This window comes from Xenopus tropicalis, chromosome 4, assembly GCF_000004195.4.
Source record: "Xenopus tropicalis strain Nigerian chromosome 4, UCB_Xtro_10.0, whole genome shotgun sequence".
NCBI lineage: Eukaryota > Metazoa > Chordata > Amphibia > Anura > Pipidae > Xenopus > Xenopus tropicalis.
The window spans coordinates 70,223,401-70,246,825 of record NC_030680.2 but is presented as its reverse complement, the minus strand read 5'-3'; the positions used below and the strand labels follow the sequence as shown (position 1 = coordinate 70,246,825).

The window sequence follows — 23,425 nt, the reverse complement described above, 5'->3', positions numbered from 1 at the left end:
AAAAGTTATCTCATGGTTTATCATGTGAAAACTCATTTAGAGATTCAATCTGAAATGCAATTCAATCAGAATAACTTATCTCACGATTCATCATGTGAAGTCTATGTAAGTCTAATTCTCCTTGAGATTGAATTTCTTCCATTATTTTCAACATCATACACCATGAGATAACTTTTTTTAACTGAATTGAATCTGGCCCTATATGTGAATGTGATTGGACCCTAAGACTGTAAGCTCCACTGGGGACTTATATGAGTTATGAACAATCTGTGTAAAGCAGCATATAAATAAGCGATACAAAAAATGCTAAAGAGCAGGATAGAACTGTTTTCTTGATATGCCTGTGCTATGAGTTGGCCTAGCCATGTGAATGATTTAATAATCTGAAAGATTGTAGATTGGTTTAGTCCTGCACACAGGCAAATGATATTTACACCATAGTGGCATTGCCTAAAAACATTAAAATGTATATTATGACTCAAGATTACTAATCTTTTTTAGTATAAAGCAAATTCATCACCAAGGAATAAAGCTAATCCTATGTAACAGCACCTTGCACTAGGGAATTCTAAGCCACTCAGTGTAAGGATCATAAGCTTCAAGGTATGACCCAAGATTTGCATTCCCAAGATCATTTACTGATATTATTATTTGTTTCTAAGGAACAGGGATGAGCAGGAACAAGCATTTTCAGTGTAGAATACCCACTGTCATTTAGCCGGAAACCCTTATTTTCAATAAAAATAATGCGTTTATTTTATTTATAGACCTTTTATACCATTTGTTCTTTGAATTCCACACTGACTGGAAAACTGTAAGATATATTTGTTTTTCTTTTCCTTAGGCACCAAGCAAACAGAGGACACCTATTTATGCTCCAGTTATAAACACGGAATACCGTTTACTTGTCATGTGCTCATTAAATGGAGCACATTTGGAACACAAGTCTGAACGCCACACAAAATTATAGCAAAAAAACAATTTTAATGCTGCTGTAGAAAAAAAGGTTATATGAAGAATCATATAATGGTGCTTCATTGTCAACAACAAAAAAGGGACACAGAGTGCATTACAGTGTCTGTGCTGTTTACATGCCAATATTTTATACACATTTTCTTGTATGGTGTCAGCTGTCAGTTACTTCAGCAAATTAACTGCCAAAAATGGAGACGAACAGAATCACTTAGTGCCGTGGTAACCACGGGTTACCTTTCATATGCCTTAAGATAAAGCTGCAGTATGGAATCTTGGGAAAATAATTAGACAGAACAAAACAGAAAACTTACAAAATGAAATAAAAAGGCATTCTACAATACAGAATAACAACCCGGGGTGCTTATAAATAAGTAAAAGAGGTTATATTACAGAATGCCTCTTAATGTTTAAGCAAAGTATTTTAGTACAAACATTTTTAAAGGATTAGCAAGTCTTGGCAAATACAGTACAAGTTTTTTTTTCTCTCTGTATAGTTTTAACCCTTTGAGCACTGAGAATGGTTTGAGTATTTCTTTTTTTACCTTAATAAATACCTTTTCAAAGTCATGTTGTGCAAAACAGGGATGTTTAATGCCAGGCGTGTAGTGCTGTGGTTTGTGTCTGGCTTTATTGTTTGGAGGGGGGGGGAATGGTATGACATTGCTAATAAATATGTATAATTTAAACATGAACTTTCTAACAATATAGATGTATAGTAAAACAAGTATAGTTTTGTTTTAGAATAATAGTTTTTGAATATTTTATAAAGACTATTTGTTGTATCCTTTGAATAATTTACAATGCTCAAGGTGTAAAAAAAAACCAAAAAAAAACAAAAACTAACAAACAAACAAAAAAAAAAAGACAACCTTCTCAATGCCAGAGGATCAAGAAACACAGTGTTTCTTATGGCACAGAAGAGGTTTCAAATGAACAAATTAAAATTTACACTATACATAGGCACAGCTTATGTAAGGGGCATACTGCATCTCATACCGAAAACGCCAGTAAAAATGCCGAAGGGGAGGAGAAAATTCCATTAACATCAACCACGATTTCCATAATGCAAGTCTGTACATTATTTACACCATTTTAACCCTTTGGCTGCCAGGAGGCCAGGCAATGCCTTGCTCTGCAATGCACTGCCAGCTCTAGTGAAAGCAAAAAGGATGAAATGTAATAAAACCACTCAATCCAGCCTGCGCCGTGGCCCAGAGCGCTAAACTGGTACATTTTATTACTTTTGTTTTTTTAAAAAACAGAGTTTACCAAATGAACATGAGTGTCCCAAAGTACTCAGAGGGCTAAAGGTTAAAGGCTGAAAAATACCAGCACACATAAGTCAAATGAAAAATAGTGTACTAGATTTAGATATAAATGCTTAGTTAAACTGTCTGATAACACATGCAGCCTGGCACATCAGAGAATGCACAAAGCTAATCCAATTTACATAAGTTTCAAAAAGTTCCACTTATCCCCCCTGCCTTTTGACCTTCATATTTTACCATGAACAACAGTTGATTAACGCACCTCTATTAAACACTGTACAGTTTTACAAAACAGTTCAGAGCCCAGAGTGATTCTCCAGAGATAAAATAGGAACATGTGCCAACTGTAGCTTTAAGGCTTTTTTTTTTGCCAGTTTTCCTTAAAGCAAATATCAGTCATTTTAACAAAAAAAAAAAAAAAAAAATTAAATACTACTGCTTCTCTAGCTCTGTGACATACAGAAGGTGATCCTCAGGTGATTTCCCGTGTGTTTTACTTAAATGAAGTTTCACAGCATGCTTGCTAGCAAATGTCCTGTTGCAAAGTTTACACTGGTACGAAGTCCCACTCTCCTCTTCGGGAGAAGATGCCACCAATTTTTCAGAAGGGGATTTAGATTGTGCTATTTGATTGTTTATCTGTTCACTGGATAGTTTAGACAAATCCCTTATTCTAAAACCTAAATGTGACTCAAGATGGCTGATATATGTAGAAGGAGTCCTGATTTGAGAAGCACAGTCATTACAAAAGAAAACTGGATGTCCAGTGTCTAAATTTTTAAGGAACTTGGTCCCACCTGTCCTTCGTAGCTGGTATTTCACATTGGCTAGCCAATGGCTAATTGTGGTCATTGAGAGTCCTGTAAACCTTGAAATGTGCATTCTTTCTTGAGGGCTCAAGTCTGACATCACATATTTTCCCTCTGAGGTTTGACGCAAACTGGCTGCAAACTGGGCCTGAAGTATAAGCAAATGTTGAGGGTTCCAATTGGACTGACGGCCCTTCCTTTTTTGAGCTGGTGTGTTTTCCTCTGGTTCTTCAATTGTAGTACCATCAATGTCAGATTTTTCAGATATACTGGTAGGCGTAGAAGATTTTGATGTGTGGCTTTCTGTCAGGTTCTTCAGCATATCAGATATATCTGACAAGGCATTCTCTCGCAGCGGTGAGTTTGACATGAATGACACAACTGCAGATGTCTTTGCTGTTGTCACTGTAGATGAAGAAGATGCAGAAGATGTTGATGTGGATGACAAAAGGGCTGAAGCCAAAGAACAGTTTTTGTCACTCTTCCCTTTTGTCAAGTCTATGGGTTGGTCATTGTTGACATGATAAAAATAACGGTCTAAGTGGTCTATTTTTTTGGCCTGAACGGGTGGGGTTGCTACTGCAGCCTTTTCTGCCAAACTGTTGCTCATTTTAAAAAGCATGCTCATGGGGTCCAATGCAGGTAGCGACGGCTTTGCTGCCTTTCCAAGGTGAATATTCATAACAGACTGCAATGCACTTAATGGGTTAACAAATGGCTGTTCAGGTGGGTGGTCAGTAATTATAGCCGTGCTGCTACTTAAGCTGCCAATGATTGACTTTACGTGATCCTTACCATTTTCAACAGGTTCTACAGAAGGACTTTCTTTGCAGCTGTCCTTTTGTGAAACAGGGCTATTTTGCTGGCTTTTAAAGGTAACTTCATTAGACATGTCACCTTTTAGTGATTCACTAATTTCACTGCCACTGGGAGATGGTGTCGCCCGTTTAATTGGAGAAAACTTTCCTTCCGGGTCTTTCATTTTCTCTTCCACCTTAGCAACCTTCTCTGTAACTTTTTTAACAAGCTCTTCCATTGCATGAAAGTTAGTTTTTGGCACAGGGGAAGTCTGTCTGCTTGGTGGGGACACTATAGGCTGATTTTTGGTTGGTGACATAAGTTCACTGCTCCCATACATTGGTTTTAAAGATGTAGTTTTCCCTGAGGAACCTAATGATAACTTCATCATGTTGGGAAGCTGATAAGCAGCATGGATACTGGGGTAGCCACCCCAGCTTGGGGTGCCATTTTGAGCTTTATTGATAGCAGATGTTACTGTATTCTCTAAAGATTTGAGGATATCCAAGCCCCCTTTGGGGCTCTCTTCTAAATCATTTTCAGTTAAGTAATGGTACTTAGAGGAAACATCAAACTTTTCCTCATCCTCATTTGTCTTATCTTTATCTTTAATTTTATCATCTGTTATTCCTTTATCTTTATCAACTTCTTTTTTTATTTCAACATTCAGTTTTGGAGATAGGCATGAGTTGTTATTTACAGGAGGTGTAAATGTTGTAGCGGCTAGTGGCACAGACTGTACCTTTTCATCAATTAATGATGTTGGTGTAACTGGTGATTCTAGGACTGATTTCCCTTTTTTCAAAGCAGAATTAGTCACTTTTATGAAATGCCCAGTGACCATCATATGTGTTGTAAGATCCTGCAAAGTATCATGTGAGCTGCCACACTCCATGCACTTTAGAATCTGGGATTTCCTTGCTTCAAAATGCCAGGCATAGCTGGCACCATTCTGGTGCCCGTATCTATTATTTGGTGTGATATATGGGTTTGAATTCTTTTGTAGAGCATCATTTGAATCTGGATTTGTTGCTTTTGGTGTCCCCCCTGTAGAGTCAGGTGAACTTGGAAGATCAAGCTCTAATGACAGTTTTTTTCTAGAAGCTGGGACAATTTTGGCTGCTACAGGCGTAACAGGTTCTTTGAGAGGCACTTTTTGGTAGTGTTTTGTTTTGATCATGTGAACACTAAGGTCCTGAAGAGATTCAAAAGAATGACCACAGTACATACACTTCAATACTTTCTGAGCATCTTCTTTTCCTTCCATTTCAAGTAAAGATCTTTTCCGTGGTTTTGACCACCGTTTAGGGTTATTGTTGTCAGTTTCATGGTTATCATCTCTGTAGTGTCCTGTTTCATTCATGTGAACAGTTAACTCGACTAAGGTATCATAAGCAGCACTACAGTCTTTACATCGAAACTTACTTGCACCAGTAAAAATAGAGCCATACAATTTACTGCTCTGCCTGTACAGTTGGACAGTGCTAAAAAGACTCGGCTCAGGAAGAAGCCTGCTCTGAGAAACTTGCTGTAAAGTTTTAGCCATGGCTGTTTGATGCCAATCAAAGCTTCCACTGCCACAACTACTGCTACTGCTGCTGCTGCTGCTGCTACTGGCATTGTTCTTTTCAGAGGTTGACTGGTGAAGGTTGAGGCTGAGGTTTGACCAGTAAGAGTTGGAAAGAAAATTATTGTACACTGCTTTCATCTGTTCTAAGCTGTCTGAGACATTAGAATCCTCAAGAGGAGCCAGAGATTCCTTGCTCTCCTCCTCATTTTTGATGGAGCAACTTTCAAAATCAGCCATGCGATCACTGGTCTCGCTGACATGTGAATCACTGTCCATTTCATGGCTGGAAAATTCAGCAGCTGGAGAGTGCTGGTAATTTGGTGAGTTCTTTGTGAATTCTTTTTCAGGACATGCATACTTTGCTGAAGGTTCCCCATCCACCAAAGTGTCTTCTGTTTCCACATCTTCATCAACAAGTGCTGCTGCTTTCAGTTCATCTGATACATACGCTGCAGAAATAAAAAGACAGGCGTTAGTGGAGGTGACCTCAGTAAGACTAACAGCTGTTCGTGTTTTTCAAAAACCAGAAACAGCTGCATATTTATTTTACAATATCAAATAGTTAAACTGTAGTGTTTCCTCTCTAAGAAAAAAAAAATACAAAAAGACTCTTCAAACATAATTTGCCACCTTATTCTTCTCAAGGGGCAACAGCTTGAAATTAAAACTAAATTTGAAATTAATGAAGCAGATTCTGGAGGTGGCATTCATTTCTAAAGTAATAAATTACTTGTATCAACCTTAGAGACAGCAGTTCCTGTCTGTCAATTAATATGTCTTATGCTTTTTCTACCCCTAATGCATTTCTTGACAGACAGATTCACAATTTAAATTAAGCACACATTTTTTTGCTCATTACATTTCTGATGCTCAACCTTTAATAAACATAAAGTACAGAACTATCAATATAATTCCTACAATGGAAGAAATTTACATCAATTACAATAAATTAAAAAATGATTTAGGTTTTGTATGTGTCTTGTGTGTGAAAAAGAAAATGGCTTAAAAGCTTATAATCACCTTTATTTTAAGTGCTCTATGTGAAGTTCTTTTTAGCTGCACTCCAGTTAATTAATATCTTTTAACCAAATGTATGCCATATATAGACCTGCTTTGAGGCACACAAGTTTACCAGAAGACATATGTAACATTCATATTACATGATGTATTGCGAGGAACTCTATAGATGACTGAGCTTGAGGAATCTGTGTAACCTTGAAAATGTTTTCCACACAAAGTATGACCACACTTAATAATGTCTATTAGCCAATCGTAAGATGTTCCTTCATTAAGTCAAATATTTAAAAAGGCACATTATTTCAGTTTCCATTTAAGAGGAGGATTATGAGTATTTTGTAGGAATTATCCTTTCAACATCTAAGAAGTTAATATTGTGCAATAGTTAACTTACTGCAAATAAATTCTGTCTACATTTATGTATATGAATGGAAAACCACCATGCTGTGTTTTACAGACATTACCAGCAGGTGGTCAGGAGCGGCATCCATTTCCTTATTGTGTTATATAGGTGGTGGTTAAGAGCTTCCTCCTAATGATCAGTTTCAAACATTTTCAGTTCTTTTAAGTTTTACACATGCACACACATTCATGCGCTAATGTAAGAAAATACTCTTGTTAATAACCAGATATAGGAGGATTCCTGCCCTGCCAACCTTACAATCTAAGAGAGAACAAATTTTCCCTGCTGATTCTCCGATTCTTCCATAAAGAAGCAACAGAACATTTATACTGGTTCTAGTTTGTGATATAGATGGGGCACTGATGTTTGATATATAAAAATATAAATGCACTTCAGGAGGAAGTAGCTCATAAAGAATGCACTGTATCAGTTACAGTAGGGCAATAATGATATTTTCTCAAGTGTATGCTTTGCAGTTCTTTACTGAACTTTTATAAAGGCTATGTTTCAGTATGCTTATATAAACCAAACCCTTAACTTTGATATGGGGTGCCTGTAAAATAAAGGTTACTCTACAGGACAACTATGCATTATACAATTTAGTTAGAGTCCAGCATTAAGGCTCCTATCACCTTGTATTGTACCTTTAGTACACTCACATAAGAGTAATGGTGAATAAACCTGATTCTGATGCTTAATAAACACAAGGGAACAGATCAAGCCACATGATAAGTTAGTACTGGCTCAAAATAATAATAGCTGTCAGCTCCCAGCAGATACAACTGAAAGAAAGAATACTGCTATACTGTACCTACTATATAAAGTAAGGACTGTCTCAAATGCACAATGGATGAGCATCATGTGATCACTAGAAATTAATTCCTTTACTCATCCTGATCGTTTAAAGTTAAAAAGCTACATTTAAAAAATCCAATACATTTCCATAATCTGTACCCTTAAAGAAAAGCCTGACTGTAATGAATACAGCAGGAATAATACTAGAAGAGTACATTTAATTATACTCTCTAGGCCATTAGTATTATTATATATCAGGTTAGTTTTCATTAAATCTGTTTTGAGATTGATATTTACTCATCTACATTGTAAAATTTTCATGTTAGGCCAAAACTGAAGTTTAGAAATGTTAACGTTTTTAAAAAAAATATGTGTACTTATAATTATAGCATTAACCAAAGAAATTAAAAAGGGCTGCACTCTGTTTCAAAATTAAAAACAGTTCTTTGTTAAAACCATGGGTGGCTGCTGAGGTACAAAAGCCTGACCTGTTCAGTGTGTGAATCCCTTAATTATATCATCTGTTTTAAGCAAACTGAATACAGTGCTAAAGAAGGTCCTTGCTAGCATTATTCTGCTTCAGGCAGTGAGGATTAACCATTAGAGAAATATTTTAGTATACTGAACCACTACTCCTTTTAGCGACAAAATAGTTAAGGTCAAAACCTCAAATGCCACTGAGCCCTTACCAATAGAAGATACAGAGATATGTCAGCCATGTATAACTGCACTGCAGGGACAGCATGTGAAATGGTATAATGGCACTTTCTGGGTGATTTTCCTCTGTGTTTAAAAACAAAGCTTGGCATTCTTTGGTGTCTCATAACAGCTTCACTATGGCCTATTACAGAGCAAATTGATTTCCACCCAAAACCATTTTCCCTTTTGGCTCACATATAAAAGGATACCATGATTTTAGATTATATCACATTTACAGTTCTTATTTTTTTCCCATTTCCTTTTAATTTGTAGAAGCCGTGGGATTTATACATAACCAAACACTACAATAATCCTTTGATGCTACAGGGCATGATTAAAGAAGCAGGCTAGATTTTTTGAGTCTATTCTGCTATATCCTGGCCATGGGATTGCTCTTCATAAATTATAAAGACTAGGTTTGGCTGAAGTATCTTTGAAAAATAGCATAAAAACATGTTTCTCTACCTTTTGTTGTGTCGAGGAATGTACAGATTACAGAACCACTCAGAGCCAGTGTGGCATTTACGCCAGGCACAAATCTTTAAATCACAATTTTTTAAGCAGTGGACATAATGTTGATGTCACTATTTTAAAATACATGAAAACTTAAAATCCAGTAGATGAAAGAAAATCAGTTCCTGTGATAATCTAAATTGTCGTGTTTTTAAAGACATTCAACAAGTAAAAAGAATTAAATTAGGCTTTGTTTAACACTCCTTAGACAAAAGACAATCTATGCTGTTTAATGCTAGTAGTGTAATAAATACTTGCTAATACAGCTTTCATTGGCTCAATGTGAGCTATGAACAACTATACATTTGTATTTTACTGTATGAGTCTCCAGAGGCTCAAACATTAAATATCAGCGTCACAGAAGAAAAGACAGTTGTCACAAGCCTTTCCCTTAGAAGAACTCTCATCATGACCTGTGTTAATGAAGTTAATTGAATTTAAGATCAATAATGGTTAATTATTGCAATTTGACATTCTAAGATAAATGGTTCTAAGACAGAGAAATGTGCTTGTATGTGGATTCTTGAACACATTACAGTCTAAGAGGGATCACAGAGCCTTCCATTGATCCTAGCACAATCTGATCGACCTAATCCGCTGATGAATGTGGGCTTTTCAAAGCTACAAGTAAATGTTCTACAAGACTAGTCTAACCCTTGTCACTGACCAAATCTATATGAGCTGTACCCTAGAAATCTATTGAGATAGATTAGAATACTGATGTAGAAACAAGAGAAGCTTCAATAAAGGTGAAGTTTTATTATACTGAGTATTAATGTAATGTGTGGTAATGAGATGAAACAGTGAGGTTTAGGTGAGAAATGCACTGAAATTTTTTTAAGAATCCTATTATAATCTGGACCTAAAATTATCTGTGAGAAATAATTTTCATTGTTGTACCAAACAAAGCCTGCTCTTATTAATAAGTATTATTATGAACCTTGCTGAAAGCAGAGTGTATTTTACACATTCTCTAATTGTTTGTTTTTGTCGTTTTATCTATTTCATTCTAAATAATCTAGCACAAGGTTTGACTGCAAAAAAATGTAAAGAAGCAGCTTTGTTCATATAAATCACAGCAACATTGTAACAGATTAATTTACAGTCATTCCATGTAGTTTCCTGGTATTCAGTAGTCATCTTTTGACAACCTAGGTGCATCTAGACCAGTGATCCCCATTCAGTGGTTCCTGAGCACTATGTTGCTCACCAACCCCTTGGATGTTGCTCCCAGTGGCCTCAAAGCAGGTGCTTATTTTTTAATTCCTTGATTAGAGCCAAGTTTTGGTTGCATAAAAACCAGTTGTACTGCCTCAGAGCCTACAGAGCCTCATTTAGGCTGCCAGTCCACATAGAGCTACCAAATAGTCAATCACAGCCCTTATTTGGTACCCTCGTGAACATTTTTCATGCTTGTGTTGCTCCCCAACTCTTTTTACATTTGAGTGTGGCTCACAGGTAAAAAAAAGGTTGGTGATCCCTGATGATCTAGACCATACCTCATATCTGTATTATTGGAACTTGAAGAGCAATCTCTGTGTACTCAGTAATCTATATGAATAAAATCAGATTCTTCTTAAGCAAAATATAAACATAAAAAATAAACATGTCATAGTTGCTGAAATAAGGCATTCATTTATTTTGCTGTTGAGATATACAAATATATTTATTATTATTTTAACAATAATGAGAAAAAATTCTGTTTTGTTGGTGGCTGATGTGACTGATATCAGAGTAGTCAATGTTGCCATGGAAGTAGGCAGGATTCACATCCTCCCACGTCAATCCAGCCAACCCACTCACTCCTATAGCCAAACCGAGAAAGGTGTGTTTGTACCAGCAGAATGCTTGCCCTGCTGGACAGAGATGATTTTGGTTTTGAGAAAAAAAAAATTCTAATTCTAAAAATAAAACAGAAATAACACCATGCTATTCATGCATACACTCAGCCCCATTTAAAAGTATACGTCTATTTTCTCACTCCATAAATGCCATTTCTCTCTCTGAAACAGCAAAAACTCCATTTTATATTCCACTTTTATCTTGCAAGTGAAAGGGTTACTGCAAAAAAAAAAATGTATCTAACGTTCCATTAAAATAAGGAATTTTCCTATAATCTTTCCCTACTGTGGTGTGCATAACAAACACGTTAAATGACCACTTAGGAGATATATAATGACAAAGTAAATGTTGTCAAAGAGAAAGAAAAAAAACTATTGCAGAGCAGTGACAATAAAAAAGCAGACAAGACTTCTGTCAAGATTGTAAGATTATGCAAAAACACTATTGAAAACGCTGCTAATCATCTGCTCTTGTCAATGACTTGAAGGCTATGTGACAGTATATTTACATTAAACACATTTCAGAAGCAAAAACCTTTAATGATATATTGAAATACTTTTCAGAACAAATATATACTTGAAAGAAGCTCGTAAGTTTGCGGCAAAATTCTGTGCACTCCATCACAATTCTTTTTTATAAATGTATTTATTTTTCCTCTAATAAGTCATATATGAAGAGGTGCCATATTCCAAGGCTTTTTTTTTTTATAAGAGGTGTGTGTAAGAAAAGACAGTGTTTTAAAGCTGGGGTTGGAAATGATTGTATTAAATGCAATTAAAAATAATATAAAATATTGGTTGGTGTATTTACGGATAATATTTTTTGGCCTTTGGTATTCTATGTCTATCAGCTTTAGTAGATATTGACTATTACATAACCATATTTGCATCACATCAGGCAAGAGAAAGGTCACTTTTTGTGGTCTGACTTTTGATTGGGCCCCCTTAGCTCAAAACAGAACCAAGTCAGATATATATGAAAACATGAGTATAACAGTATGCCTTTCATGGATTAGCAAGACAGTAAAGAAAGTAAAATATAATTTCACCCTCAAATTTCACTCTAATTTGCTTTATGGTAGCCACACCCCATTCACACATATATGAAGGTCGTACCACATTTGAAGAAATGTTCAACTCTTTCCACTTCCTTCTGGTTGTGTCTATGGTGCTTCTCGCAAATTCCAAGAAGGGCAAGGTGCAAAGTTCAAAGAAACTTGATGCTTTGTGCCAAAAAAGCATATTTCAACAAAGGAATATGAATTGACTTTGGAATAATCATGAACAGCCGCCTTGCAGTCCTGCCCTTTCTTGTATTCTGTAGCATAAAGAGACATCCAGGGGGAAGTCACTACACCAAGGGTTATTGGACTTGGCACATGGATCATAAAGATAAATTACTTTTTATCTTAGCATGAATTTTCCTTCTTTATAGCGTTATTCAAACAGCCGGCTAGTCCCTACCTGTGTCAAACATTCATTAAATCTGCCAAAAACACTAGGACAACTGAGCTCTAAAAATGTCAAGAAACAATTTGGAAATTAACTCTTGAATTCAGCATATTTAGTTATAGCAGGTCTAGCAGCCACATATGCTTCATTAGTATACTTTCAGTTAATGTTAACAGATATTTAGTTGATTATACAAAGAACATGTAAAACCATGCATGCCATTAATAATATGCATTTCACAGGAAACTACCTATAATACTCTCAGTTGGTGGTCAGTGCTATTTGGCAAGTACCCAAAGTGCTGGTGCAGTCATATGTATTTTTGTCCACTGCAGAGGGCAATAAAATTCCTGGCAACTTAGGAAGCAGAAAAGTCACTCACAGTATGGTTTATTGTCATTCAGTGCTTCCTCTTAGAAAAACAGTTATTGATAGCTGTACTTATGAAGCAAAACTAGTGGTTATTTTTCTATTTCATAAGTTTTTCACCAGTTTTTAAATGTTTTGCAGAGATGAGAAGAACATTGAACCCAACAACGAGACCACTATTTTGTGGATGGGCTATGCTTTTGAATTTCGATACTGTTTATCAGGAAAATGATTTTGTCTATGGAGTTTGAATTGTGCTAGAGATTTCTGGTTGATTAAAACAATTTTACTTTTTGTCTGAAATATGTCCTTATATGCCCCTTAGCATAACACTCTACCATGGTTAACAATGCTCCTTATTGTAAGTTCATTACTGATTACAATATGTCTCTCTTTGCTAACTCCTGATCTTGATCATGACACAGCATTCAGCATTGCCCCACCCCCTGATGGCATCAACCCTCCTCCAACACAATGTCACAATGTATTTAAGTATGCACAGGTGCATGTCGTATAAAGCCATATGTATTTATAGCTAAAATGAGCAATAATTTCTATAAGCATCATGTGCAAAAAAAGTACTTTTTTACCCTAATTTGTTACAATGGCCAGGGGTACATTTTCTTAGGGTTACATCTGAAACAGTTGTATATTAGATATTATAATGCTGCATGAATCTTATGATTTAACAAAACAAAAGGCATGAATTATTTTGTTCCTAAATTATACATTAATCGTTTGTACATTAATGATTGTTGGATGCAAATTTGTTTTTGTTTTAGAATGATTTATATTCATTTTCCATGTAGTGTATAAGAATAAGTCTTATTTATTCCTCCAATAATAGCATCTCTCTACTAATCTATTAGTCTTGAAACAACTTTGTTTCTACATGTGGTTCATCAAAAATGCTTTATTTTGAATGCATTTATTCTAATACCCAAAAACATACATGTGTAAGATCATGACTTATAAACAACATTAGCAATTTTATATTATATGGAAATGCGAATACACTTTTTACCTTTCATTATATCTTCAAACCTTTTAAATATTATTTTCACCCATTCATTAGCCTCTTCTAATCCCCAATGTAAGATGTTTGTCTAACTAGCTGTTCAAAGATTACTCTTAATAAAAAATAAAACACATTTTTCGCTTTCTTTATTAAGATATCAGTATATTACTAACATTAAACTAAACATAAATTTTGCGATAATAGTTTAAAAGTGAAATGGCTAATGACCGTATTATATATATATATAATATATATATATATATATATATATATATATCTAGTCACAAATGGTAGGTGAATAAACATTTTTACTTATTTAGAGTGTGCCAGTTCTACATATATATATATATATATATATATATATATATATATATACTCCTAAGGACATTCTGTGCAGGGATGGAAACTTATGGCAAAGGCCCTAAGGGCTGAACACACACACTAAGAAATAATAAGTGTGTGTATGAGTTTGTGAGTGATCGGGTTTGCATTACTTTTTCTGGCCCTTTCCTGACCTCTACACTGAAACGGCTGTTATGTCTTAATATAGGTTAAATTAACATCAGATTTGGCAGGGATTTGTAACTGTGAATATATAGTGCACTGTTTCTATCTGGTATTTGTTACGTGTTGCACCTTTTAGCGAAAATCTTTGGAATGCATTGCTCATTTGTCATAGATAATCCTAAAATCCAATATACATTATATGTGGACATCAAAGAGAAATGCAGTTAAGGGGATTTAATTCTACAAAAAGTATAAATACCTGAGTACAGATATAACAAAACTATAATTATGATATTTTGGCAATGCAAAAATGAACAAGCTACCTCCTACTAATCTTACCTAAATGACACTGCTAATATTTGGCTCAGAGTCTATGACTACGTATCTGGCGATTCAAAATGCGTCAGGTGGTAAAAATGATTCAATGTTATTAGCCAATGTTATTAATAGGGAAAAAAACATAAAAACATAGGAAAACCTATATTCTTTTCAAGAAAAGGTGGCAACCCTACCCATACGTATAAATGTATTTATGTGGGAAGGAAATATTCTCAAACATTTAAGAACAACAAGATATATCCTTGTAATTTACAGTTGATTTAAAGGGAATAACTGTAATTAAACAGTATTTATAAATCATGCATGTTTTTTATTCAGAGAGGCAGAAAAATCCATTGCATTCCCACATTCACACTCCTTTTCTGCAGGCCTGCCCTCCAACACTAATATGTTTTCTTATTTGTATAAATAACAATTTCAGGTCTACCAAGCACATGCCATCCCAGTTTAATGCCCATTCCATCTCTGCAGATTCTCAGCAGTAAAGAAGGATCTCTAATATGCAGTATGCTATGTCCTAACACTATGGAAATTCTTCAAACTTTAATATTCATAAAAACAAGATTTCTCACTGCTTGTGTCTCTTACATCAATGTACCTAATTTATAAAAAGTATCATCCACAGACAATGTTAGTTGCCAGGCTGAGCACCTCTAGGAAGTGCTCCTCTGTGGCAGTCATAGGGAGGAATGTTTGGCCCATGAATGTTAATTTTTCATCAGACACCATTTAGGGTTTAACAGACTGGACCTTCTCACAAATTTCATCTTAGCAAGTCTGTAATTGTGACAAAATGAACACTGACGCAAGGGAACCCTAGAATAACCACCCATTAGAACACTGCGGTAGTTACCCAAAACATGTGTTCTAATTTACCAACACAAGCAAGTTGCAAATAATGCTGGAAAAGCAAAATTACAATTTGACATGGTGATTTGCATCCCAAAATTGCACTTTGCACTATGTGCTGCATTAATTAATGTGGCTTCCATGTTTTAAAAATCTTTTTTTTCCTTATGTAATAGAAGGGACTACGTTGGCCCAGATGCACTAACCCATAGCAGCTAATAAGGTGTTTGCTTTTAAACATGTGACCAGTAAAAACTACCTGATAATTGGTTAGTTGGCAAATTTGGCACCTTTTCTTAGGGCTCTGGCACACGGGGAAATTAGTCGCCCGCAACAAAACTCCATGTTCGCGGGCGACTAATCTCCCCGAGTTGCCATGACCCGCCATCCCACCGGCGAACATGTAAGTCGCCGGTGGGATGGCACACGCGGCGGCGCGATTTCCCAAAATCGCCGAAAAAGACTCGCGAGTCGCCCGTGACAAGGGAGATTTGTCGCGGGCGACTAATCTCCCCGTGTGCCAGAGCCCTTAGAGTACAGAGTACATAATATATCACTTTTTTCAAGGTTAAAAAGTGGAAAATAATCTAAATAATGTTCAATAACTTTATCTACGAAGCCACAAATGATGAGTTTAAGAGGCGCACAGTTTGCACAAGATATCCTATAGTGTAAACTTAAATTTGTAAATGTAGGTTCCACTACTTGCTAAAAATGTAGAATGCTATCTTAAAAACGCAGCTGTTAATAGTAATGTTACACATATAAGTTACACTTGCAACTACAGGTATAGGATCTATTATCCAGAATGCTTTGGATTTGGGGGTTTTCCTGATATGGGGTCTTTCTGTAATATGGATCACCCTACCTTAAGGGGCAGATTTATCAAAATTTATTTCCATGAAAACTATGAACCTCTAGTCTTTTATTGAAAGATCCAAATTGAAAAGGCATGAATGATTTAAAATGTGTAACGTAAACAAACAAAAAAATCACATTTTCCTATGAATTTAAATACAATTTGTTACAATTTGCCTAGGATAACTCCCATTGACTTCTACATGACCTCTCCAGCTTTTAGATGACATAGTTTTACTTTTCATTTTTTGGTTTTGATGCATAATAAGTGGCAAAAAAGGTATATTTTTTTCCACACAAAAAAGCAGTTTCAGTGCAAAAAAAAAAACATTAAATAAACACAATAGGATTGGCTTGCCACCTATAAGGATTTATGCAATTAAGTTACCATCAAATACAAAGTCTTGTTTTATTATTATAGAGAAAAAGGAAATCATTTTAAAGATTAGAATGATTTGCTTATTATGGGCTCTGTGGGAGATGGCCTTCCAATAATTCATAGCTTTCTTTCTGGAAAACGGCTTTCTAGATAAGGGATCCCATGCCTGTACTTTGCTTCCTGGCAGATGATGCAATAGCTTGATACATTTGGCACCAACTCATCAGATGGTAAGTCTTTCATACATATAACATTGTATAATTTTACTATATGATTGCATCTCACACATAGAATGTGATTAATGCCCCAGTGTGAAAGTTAGCATATGGACTGCACTCAAGAGACAGGGATTCTCATTTTTTAACATACTGGATGCAGTTAGTGGATATAGCTTGTGCATTTCAGACATAAATTAAGACAACAAATTGCCTTATGTAACCAAGGCCTATATGTTACTACTACCCCAACCTCTGTCATTAAAATAGTAGGATTTTGGAAAGTGTGAAGAGTGAGGTAAAGTCTAACTGAATGGTGCTAATCGGCAGCCTCCCAGCTTCTGTTGGCAAGCCATTTAGTTCTCAATGGTAGTTTGTTTTTACAAATGAAAATGTATGTTTTCCTTAAAAATGTAAAACAAATGTAAAGGCATAAAGTTTGTAAGAAAAATATACACAGTTAGGATATCCTAGACCCCATGATGCTGCAGGTTATAGTGCTTGTGTGCCACTGAGGGAATTGTGGCTGTGACTCTGCTAATTTGACATTTCTGTGGGTCTTTTTGAACTATGTAATTCAAATCACACAATTTGTACAATGGGAACTTTTAGATGGCATCTTGTTGTTAATGCCTGACAGGACTCTTTAAGACCAATGTTGTTAAAAGAACTGTAAGGAAACCTTAACTTGGAAGGTAAAATGTAAGTTAAAGGGTAAAAATAGGATGACAGCATATTTAAGCACCATGCACAAGAGTAGAAGAATCAGTGCTATTTACAAAATAAAGTGGTAGTTTACCTTTATATTACATTTTAGTATGTTGTAGACCACATATTCTGAGACAATTTGCAATTGGTCTTTATTTCTATTTTAGTTTAGATATTTAATTCACTTTTTTTCTGCAGCTCTCTGGTTTCCAGGGTCCAATTTACCCTAGCAACCAGGCTGTGGATTAAATGAGAGACTGGAAGATAAATAGGCGAGGGCCTGAATAGAAAGATAAGTAATAAAAAGCAACATTGACAATAATATTTTAGGCAAGGATCAGTGGCCTCCTTTTAAAACCTACAAAGGCAGAAGAGAGAGAATAAAAAAATAAAAAAATTAAGACCAATTGAAAAGTTGCTAAAGTAAGATATTTAACATACTAATATTTAACAACCGATTTTTAAGCCAAAGTTAAAAGCTAAACCTAAAGAACATCATTGAAGAGTTATACATATGTGATTATTGTGTCCTTATATGTTATATTACCGATTACTGCTATAAAAATATCCAGAGGACCAAATTCCATTTAAAAACTTGAGACCCTCCAAAGGCCTTAGCATATTTCAAAGATGAGCAAATACATTCCATTTCTTGTGTTTACCATCTCTTCATTAGTGGCACCTTGATAAATAAATAAGCTAATATATATTCAGGCCCGGATTTGCGGAGAGGCCGCAAAGGCCCGGGCCTAGGGCGGCACAAATTTAGGGGCGGCATGCCGCCCCGCCACAACGAAATTTTGAAATTTTGCTCCAATACAGAGCAGTGGGGATTTCTCCCCACTGCTCCGTATGGGAGTTAAATGCCTGCACATGCGCGCTTGCGTCGGCGCGGCATGGGGGGAGGGGGGCTTGTTCGTGCATGCGCAGGGGGCACGAATGGGGGACGGCCTAGGGGCGGCTGCTTTTGAAATCCGGCGCTGCATATATTATCAAGATTTCATTATATTCTGACCTCACACCATTACATACAACAAATAATCACCCCAGTACATGTCTAAGGAAGAGAACGAAAGGAGAAAAGGAAAGCTGTAGCCACACAGTTAGGGAAGACTGGTATCAAATGCCAGCCTGAAACACATTTTAGAAGCTTTTTAAGAAGCTAGGGTAAAAATCAGGACAAAAACAATTATTCATTCACCTCTTAATATTTCCATTAAACAAATACAACAAAAGCAATTAAAGAAAAAAAAAGTGGTTAATTAAAAATGAAGATAAGTTCAATGACCTACACTCCAAAAACAAAATATGAATTTAAATGAAAAGGACAAAAAACTCCCCACAATAGCATTTATCATAATAAATCAGATATTACCACAGCAATCTAAATTTGCAATATAATTTCCCAATCTCCATGTGGGGTATAAATATTTCATGGCATATAAAAGTCAGAAAGAAATGTGTATAAAGGTTTAAATAATACTTTGCTGCGTTACGACTATTACAGTAGGGAAAAAATACAGTTGCACCACTGTTACCAAGGTAGTTTGTAAAAATTATTTATTTCTATACTAGTTAATTATGATGGGAGTCTTTGTTGAATGCACAAGCATAAAAAAGTGCTGATATTTTATGCATCCTTAACTGTAACGCGCTTCCCTGCAGTGCATTGGTAGCTCCTTGACATTTAACATTCACACACAGCAACTATAATAAGGGGTTTGATTGCTTCTTTTGCAGATGCAGTAATTTAATAACTGTGATCAGTTGCATAAATTTACTATACAACATCTTAAGTTAGCCACATTAAAATTAAGCAAAATTGTAATCTGTTGATAGATTGGAACTACCGAATAATTCTAAGCGACTGCAGATCATTGCTTTACGTGAAAAGAATTAAAATGACAGGGCGTTGTTCTTCGAATTCTAATGGACATGTTGGCTACCAGACAAACCGAAAAATAATGCAGCCCTCCTAGTAGACATAGAGTTAACCTGTGATTAAAACTATGACTATGGAAAAGGGGAAGGGATGCAGTTTGTCTGGCTTTGCCTATAGTAAACAATTTAAAATGCAAAAAAGGGGTAAAACTTTTTGTTTTCTCTATAAAGCTTCTAGACAGTGCTTCCAGCAAGCTACAACCCCAGTTTGATTAAAAGTCATGCTTCTGATTCTTAATGATCTGGTTTCTTTAATTTCCTAGAATTACTTTATTTAGACTGATACATGGATGGGAAGAACTATAAAGAGAAAGATTCCACTTTTTTTAGGCTGCACCTATTCTTGGAGAGGTGGTATTTTTAGACTATATTGAAAGCTAACAATTAAATATTGTGCTTAAATGCTTTTTAACCTAACACATTTTCTAAAAATACAGCTCCATGAACCCAAGCCACTAAAGAGCAGTTAATGTAACTACGGGTGCTAACTCATAGAACTGAGCTGTAAGATAGCTCCCAAATTGCCTGCTTACTAATCAATGTTGGTGTTAATAATGTTTATTGTGTTAACACTTAAGAGTAGATTCACTTTTTCTTATTTTTAGGTGGAATGACCTAAGCTGCAAGGGGTGTATTATTAAGTATTTAACATTATACATGCAGAAATATGATCGTATGAGCAATAATGACGCCATCCATTGTTACTTTTTGGTGTTATTATCACATATAAAAGCATGGTTTAAAGTTGATGAAGTAATAATATCGATATTATGGTAATAATTCATAGCACAAACACCATTAAGTGTCATTATTTATCACATGCTCGAAGACCATATCACATACATGTTGGTGTCTTTTTCAGAAGGAGACGTTTTTATGAGTTATCCCTTGAGAAGAGAGGAAAGGAGGTTCCTTATTAGGGTAAAGAGCGGTGTTTATGATAAGAGCTGTAAAGCTATAGAATGTGCTCCCAAAAATAGCTGTACAATAGCTGTTCAATTTGAGCAGGTTGAGTTGACTTTGTTGGACATATATCCATCAACCTCTGTTATGTAATTATGTTTGGGAAGTAGAATGGGGAATGGATTGATTTTAGGGTTATGTACCGCATGTGTTATTATAGTGTGTAAGCCAACATCACCGGTGATGTTGCCCATAGCAATCAAACAGATCTTTGCTTTTGTTTTCTACCTTGTAGGTGACCGTTTAAATTTAATTGCTGATTGGTTGGTATGGGCAACATCACCAGTGATGTTGGCTTACACACTATAATAAATATGCCCCTATTACACATACAGCGCTCTAAAGCTGGCAATACATGCACTGATATTATCCTATTGTTTCTTCCTCCGTATCTGATGATTCAGCCCTGAACGTTAGTGGAGGATACGAGCAATCTTTCCTTTGACCAATGGTCACAGGAAAGATCGTAATTGTATGGCCACCCAAACACCATGGAGCAGACTGCAGTAACACAACACAATCTACTAAAAAGCAACTATGAAAGAGTACATTCAAAGAAAATCAATAACTGTAGCTGGACTGACACTATACATGATTAAATTAGGATTCATGTGAAACTATAAAAAGCCAATAATGTTTGTTTTCTATTTTAAATAGCACTGCTAAAACTAGCAAACAATCAAGTTTTTAAAACTGTAATTCAAATTCACAATTTTTATCTCAAACAATTTTGAATCGTTGTAAAATTAGAACAATGATATATCAACCCCTAAGAATTTGGTGTGTAGTAATGGTACACTATATGCAGCCAGATTTATTCACAGTTATAAGTTAGTAAAACTGTGTTGCAAGTTTGTTCTCTCCCTATAATAAATAAATTGCTCATGAACTGCATGAATCTTCACTTTGTCCAGGAATTTTTAATCTGGAGGAGATGTACATTTTTTGAAATGTTTAATCTTCATGCTATTGATATGTGACTGTGCCTATCAATAATGGTTGATGCACGTGAAACCACAGTATGATACAGGATAGGTATGATAGGATCATGATGCTTATAGTGAACTACAAAACTCATCCAGAGTGAAAGCTGGTTAATAGACGCCCTAGGTAGGTTTTACAACGTTCCAAAGCAGTGAGTTACGTGAGAAGTTAGAGATACTAAGTTTGAATTATCACAGCACAGAAACAAAAACACAAAAATTGTTATAATTTCTTTATTATAATTTATTGTAATTTTTGTTAGAATTTACATTTTGCCCAAAATTTCTACTATAATATATCATATTTTTGACGGTGACGTATTTGGGTTATTTAAAAGACACAAAGTTTTTTCCAGGGGCGGAAGGGGCCACTTTAGGGTGAAGACACACAGAGCTACTAGTAGCAGCTACTTGTCACTGCTAGTAAAACAGAGGCCACAAAGGCCGGGGCCTAGGGCGGCAGAAGTTTAGGGGCGGCATGCCGCCCTGCAGCAAGAACATTTTTAAATTTGACTCCCATACGGAGCAGTCGGGACCTCTACCCACTGCTCCGTATGGGAGTGTAAAGGAGTGCATGCGCACTCGCTGCTGGGGGGGGGGGGGGTGTTGTTGCACGTTCGGGCATGCGCACTGGGGGGCGCCTGTTTGCGCATGCGCACAGGGGGGGACCAACAGGGGCGGCCTCAGGGCGCCCAGAAGAGAAATCCGGCCCTGAAAACAATGCTGATCATTTACTGATAACTGTATCTACGAGTGTTATAACAGAGGCAATTCTCAGTATTGTCTATGGCAGGGTATGTTCTGGAATTTAGTAGCTGTGACAAGTAGCTGCTGCTAAGTAGCTCCATGTGTCTTCATCCTTACCGTGTTTGAATAAGCAGTATTAAATCCACACAAAGGAAAAATTGCTTGCATACAGAAATAATCATGTGCATTGCCCCTATATTTCCTATTAAAAGTTTTTATTACATTCCCTCTGCCGTCAAATTATTACCAGAAACATATAGGCATTCCCATGGCCAAAAAGCTGTATGCCTGAGATACCTGTTCTAATTATTCATGGAGGTCATTTGCTTAGCAGAACATATTTGATTGAATTACTGTATAATGTGTGTGTCAGACTTTAAAGTCAGCATTATTTTCAGAAAATGAAATTAGCATTTGCAAACTTGCAATCACAACTTTATGTTCTCAAAGTTTATTTAGAGCTTTACACTAGTGAAATATCATCTACTTTGAATTTAAAATATAACAGCACACAGATGTCAAATACATGTAACGCAGCAGATCCTGAAGTTTTAAGTCCAATAGGAAATAGTTGCTGAATTAGTGTTCACTATAAGCAACAATGACTGTGTGGATTTAGATGCCTACAATGAATATGTAACATACTTTATAGCTCAGACAACTGTATATTTAATCACTGATTACACAGCAATATTTAATATGCACATACTGCATCTATGTATTTATGAAATGAGCAATCATCCTCCATATGTTTTAGTAAACAAGAGCAGGTGAATTCTTTTATTGCACTAGATGTATATGCTAAAGACAAAAGTTCATTTCATTAAGAAACAGGCAGGAAAATGCATCATTACTTTAACTGGGATTATTCATTATAAGATGTACAGGGTTCTAAAAGTGACCAAACATCTTACATGTGTCTGTGTCATAGGATTCCTGTATAAAACTGCTGATACAACAGATCAATGACAGTTAAACAATGTCCCCAATAACCAGTAGCCTTTTACGTCTACTTTGTTCTTGTGCTAGCCATCCCAACACACACATTATTAATGTCAGCAGTGCAAGTGTTCTGAGCAATGTTTGTGTATGCCTAGTAGACATCCTATGAGTCAGCAACCATGGAGCATGCGCTACTTTCTAACACAGAAGTAAAGAATAGTATGGGTGTTTATTATTGAGGATCTGCAATGTTATTATTATGTGGTCGCTACAGACAATATCTCTATGCCATAGGACAATCAGTCTAAATAAAGTTCACTGGGGGCATTAGGATCTTTACATTTTCTTTGATGAATATGTTAAAATTCCTAAAATAGGTTAAGATGGTTTATTGCAATTAGACCTATTTTACAATTCTTTACAAAACAGAACCACAGCATCCATACCATAAGACTTAATGAGGAGGA

The 23,425-nt window shown here is 35.8% G+C and overlaps 1 protein-coding gene across 3 annotated transcripts in view; it reads right to left on the bottom strand.

Annotated features, from left to right (window-relative positions):
* Positions 1-964: 964 nt before the first annotated feature.
* The window catches only part of tshz3 (teashirt zinc finger homeobox 3), a 70,711-nt gene continuing 48,250 nt past the window's right edge, over positions 965-23,425 (bottom strand). For all 3 annotated transcript variants that reach the window (XM_004913551.4, XM_031900811.1, XM_004913550.4), the window contains one exon: positions 965-5,869. In XM_004913551.4, coding sequence (XP_004913608.2) covers positions 2,676-5,869 — 3,194 coding nt within the window. In that variant the 3' untranslated portion in view covers positions 965-2,675. The remainder of the gene's footprint in view (positions 5,870-23,425) is intronic.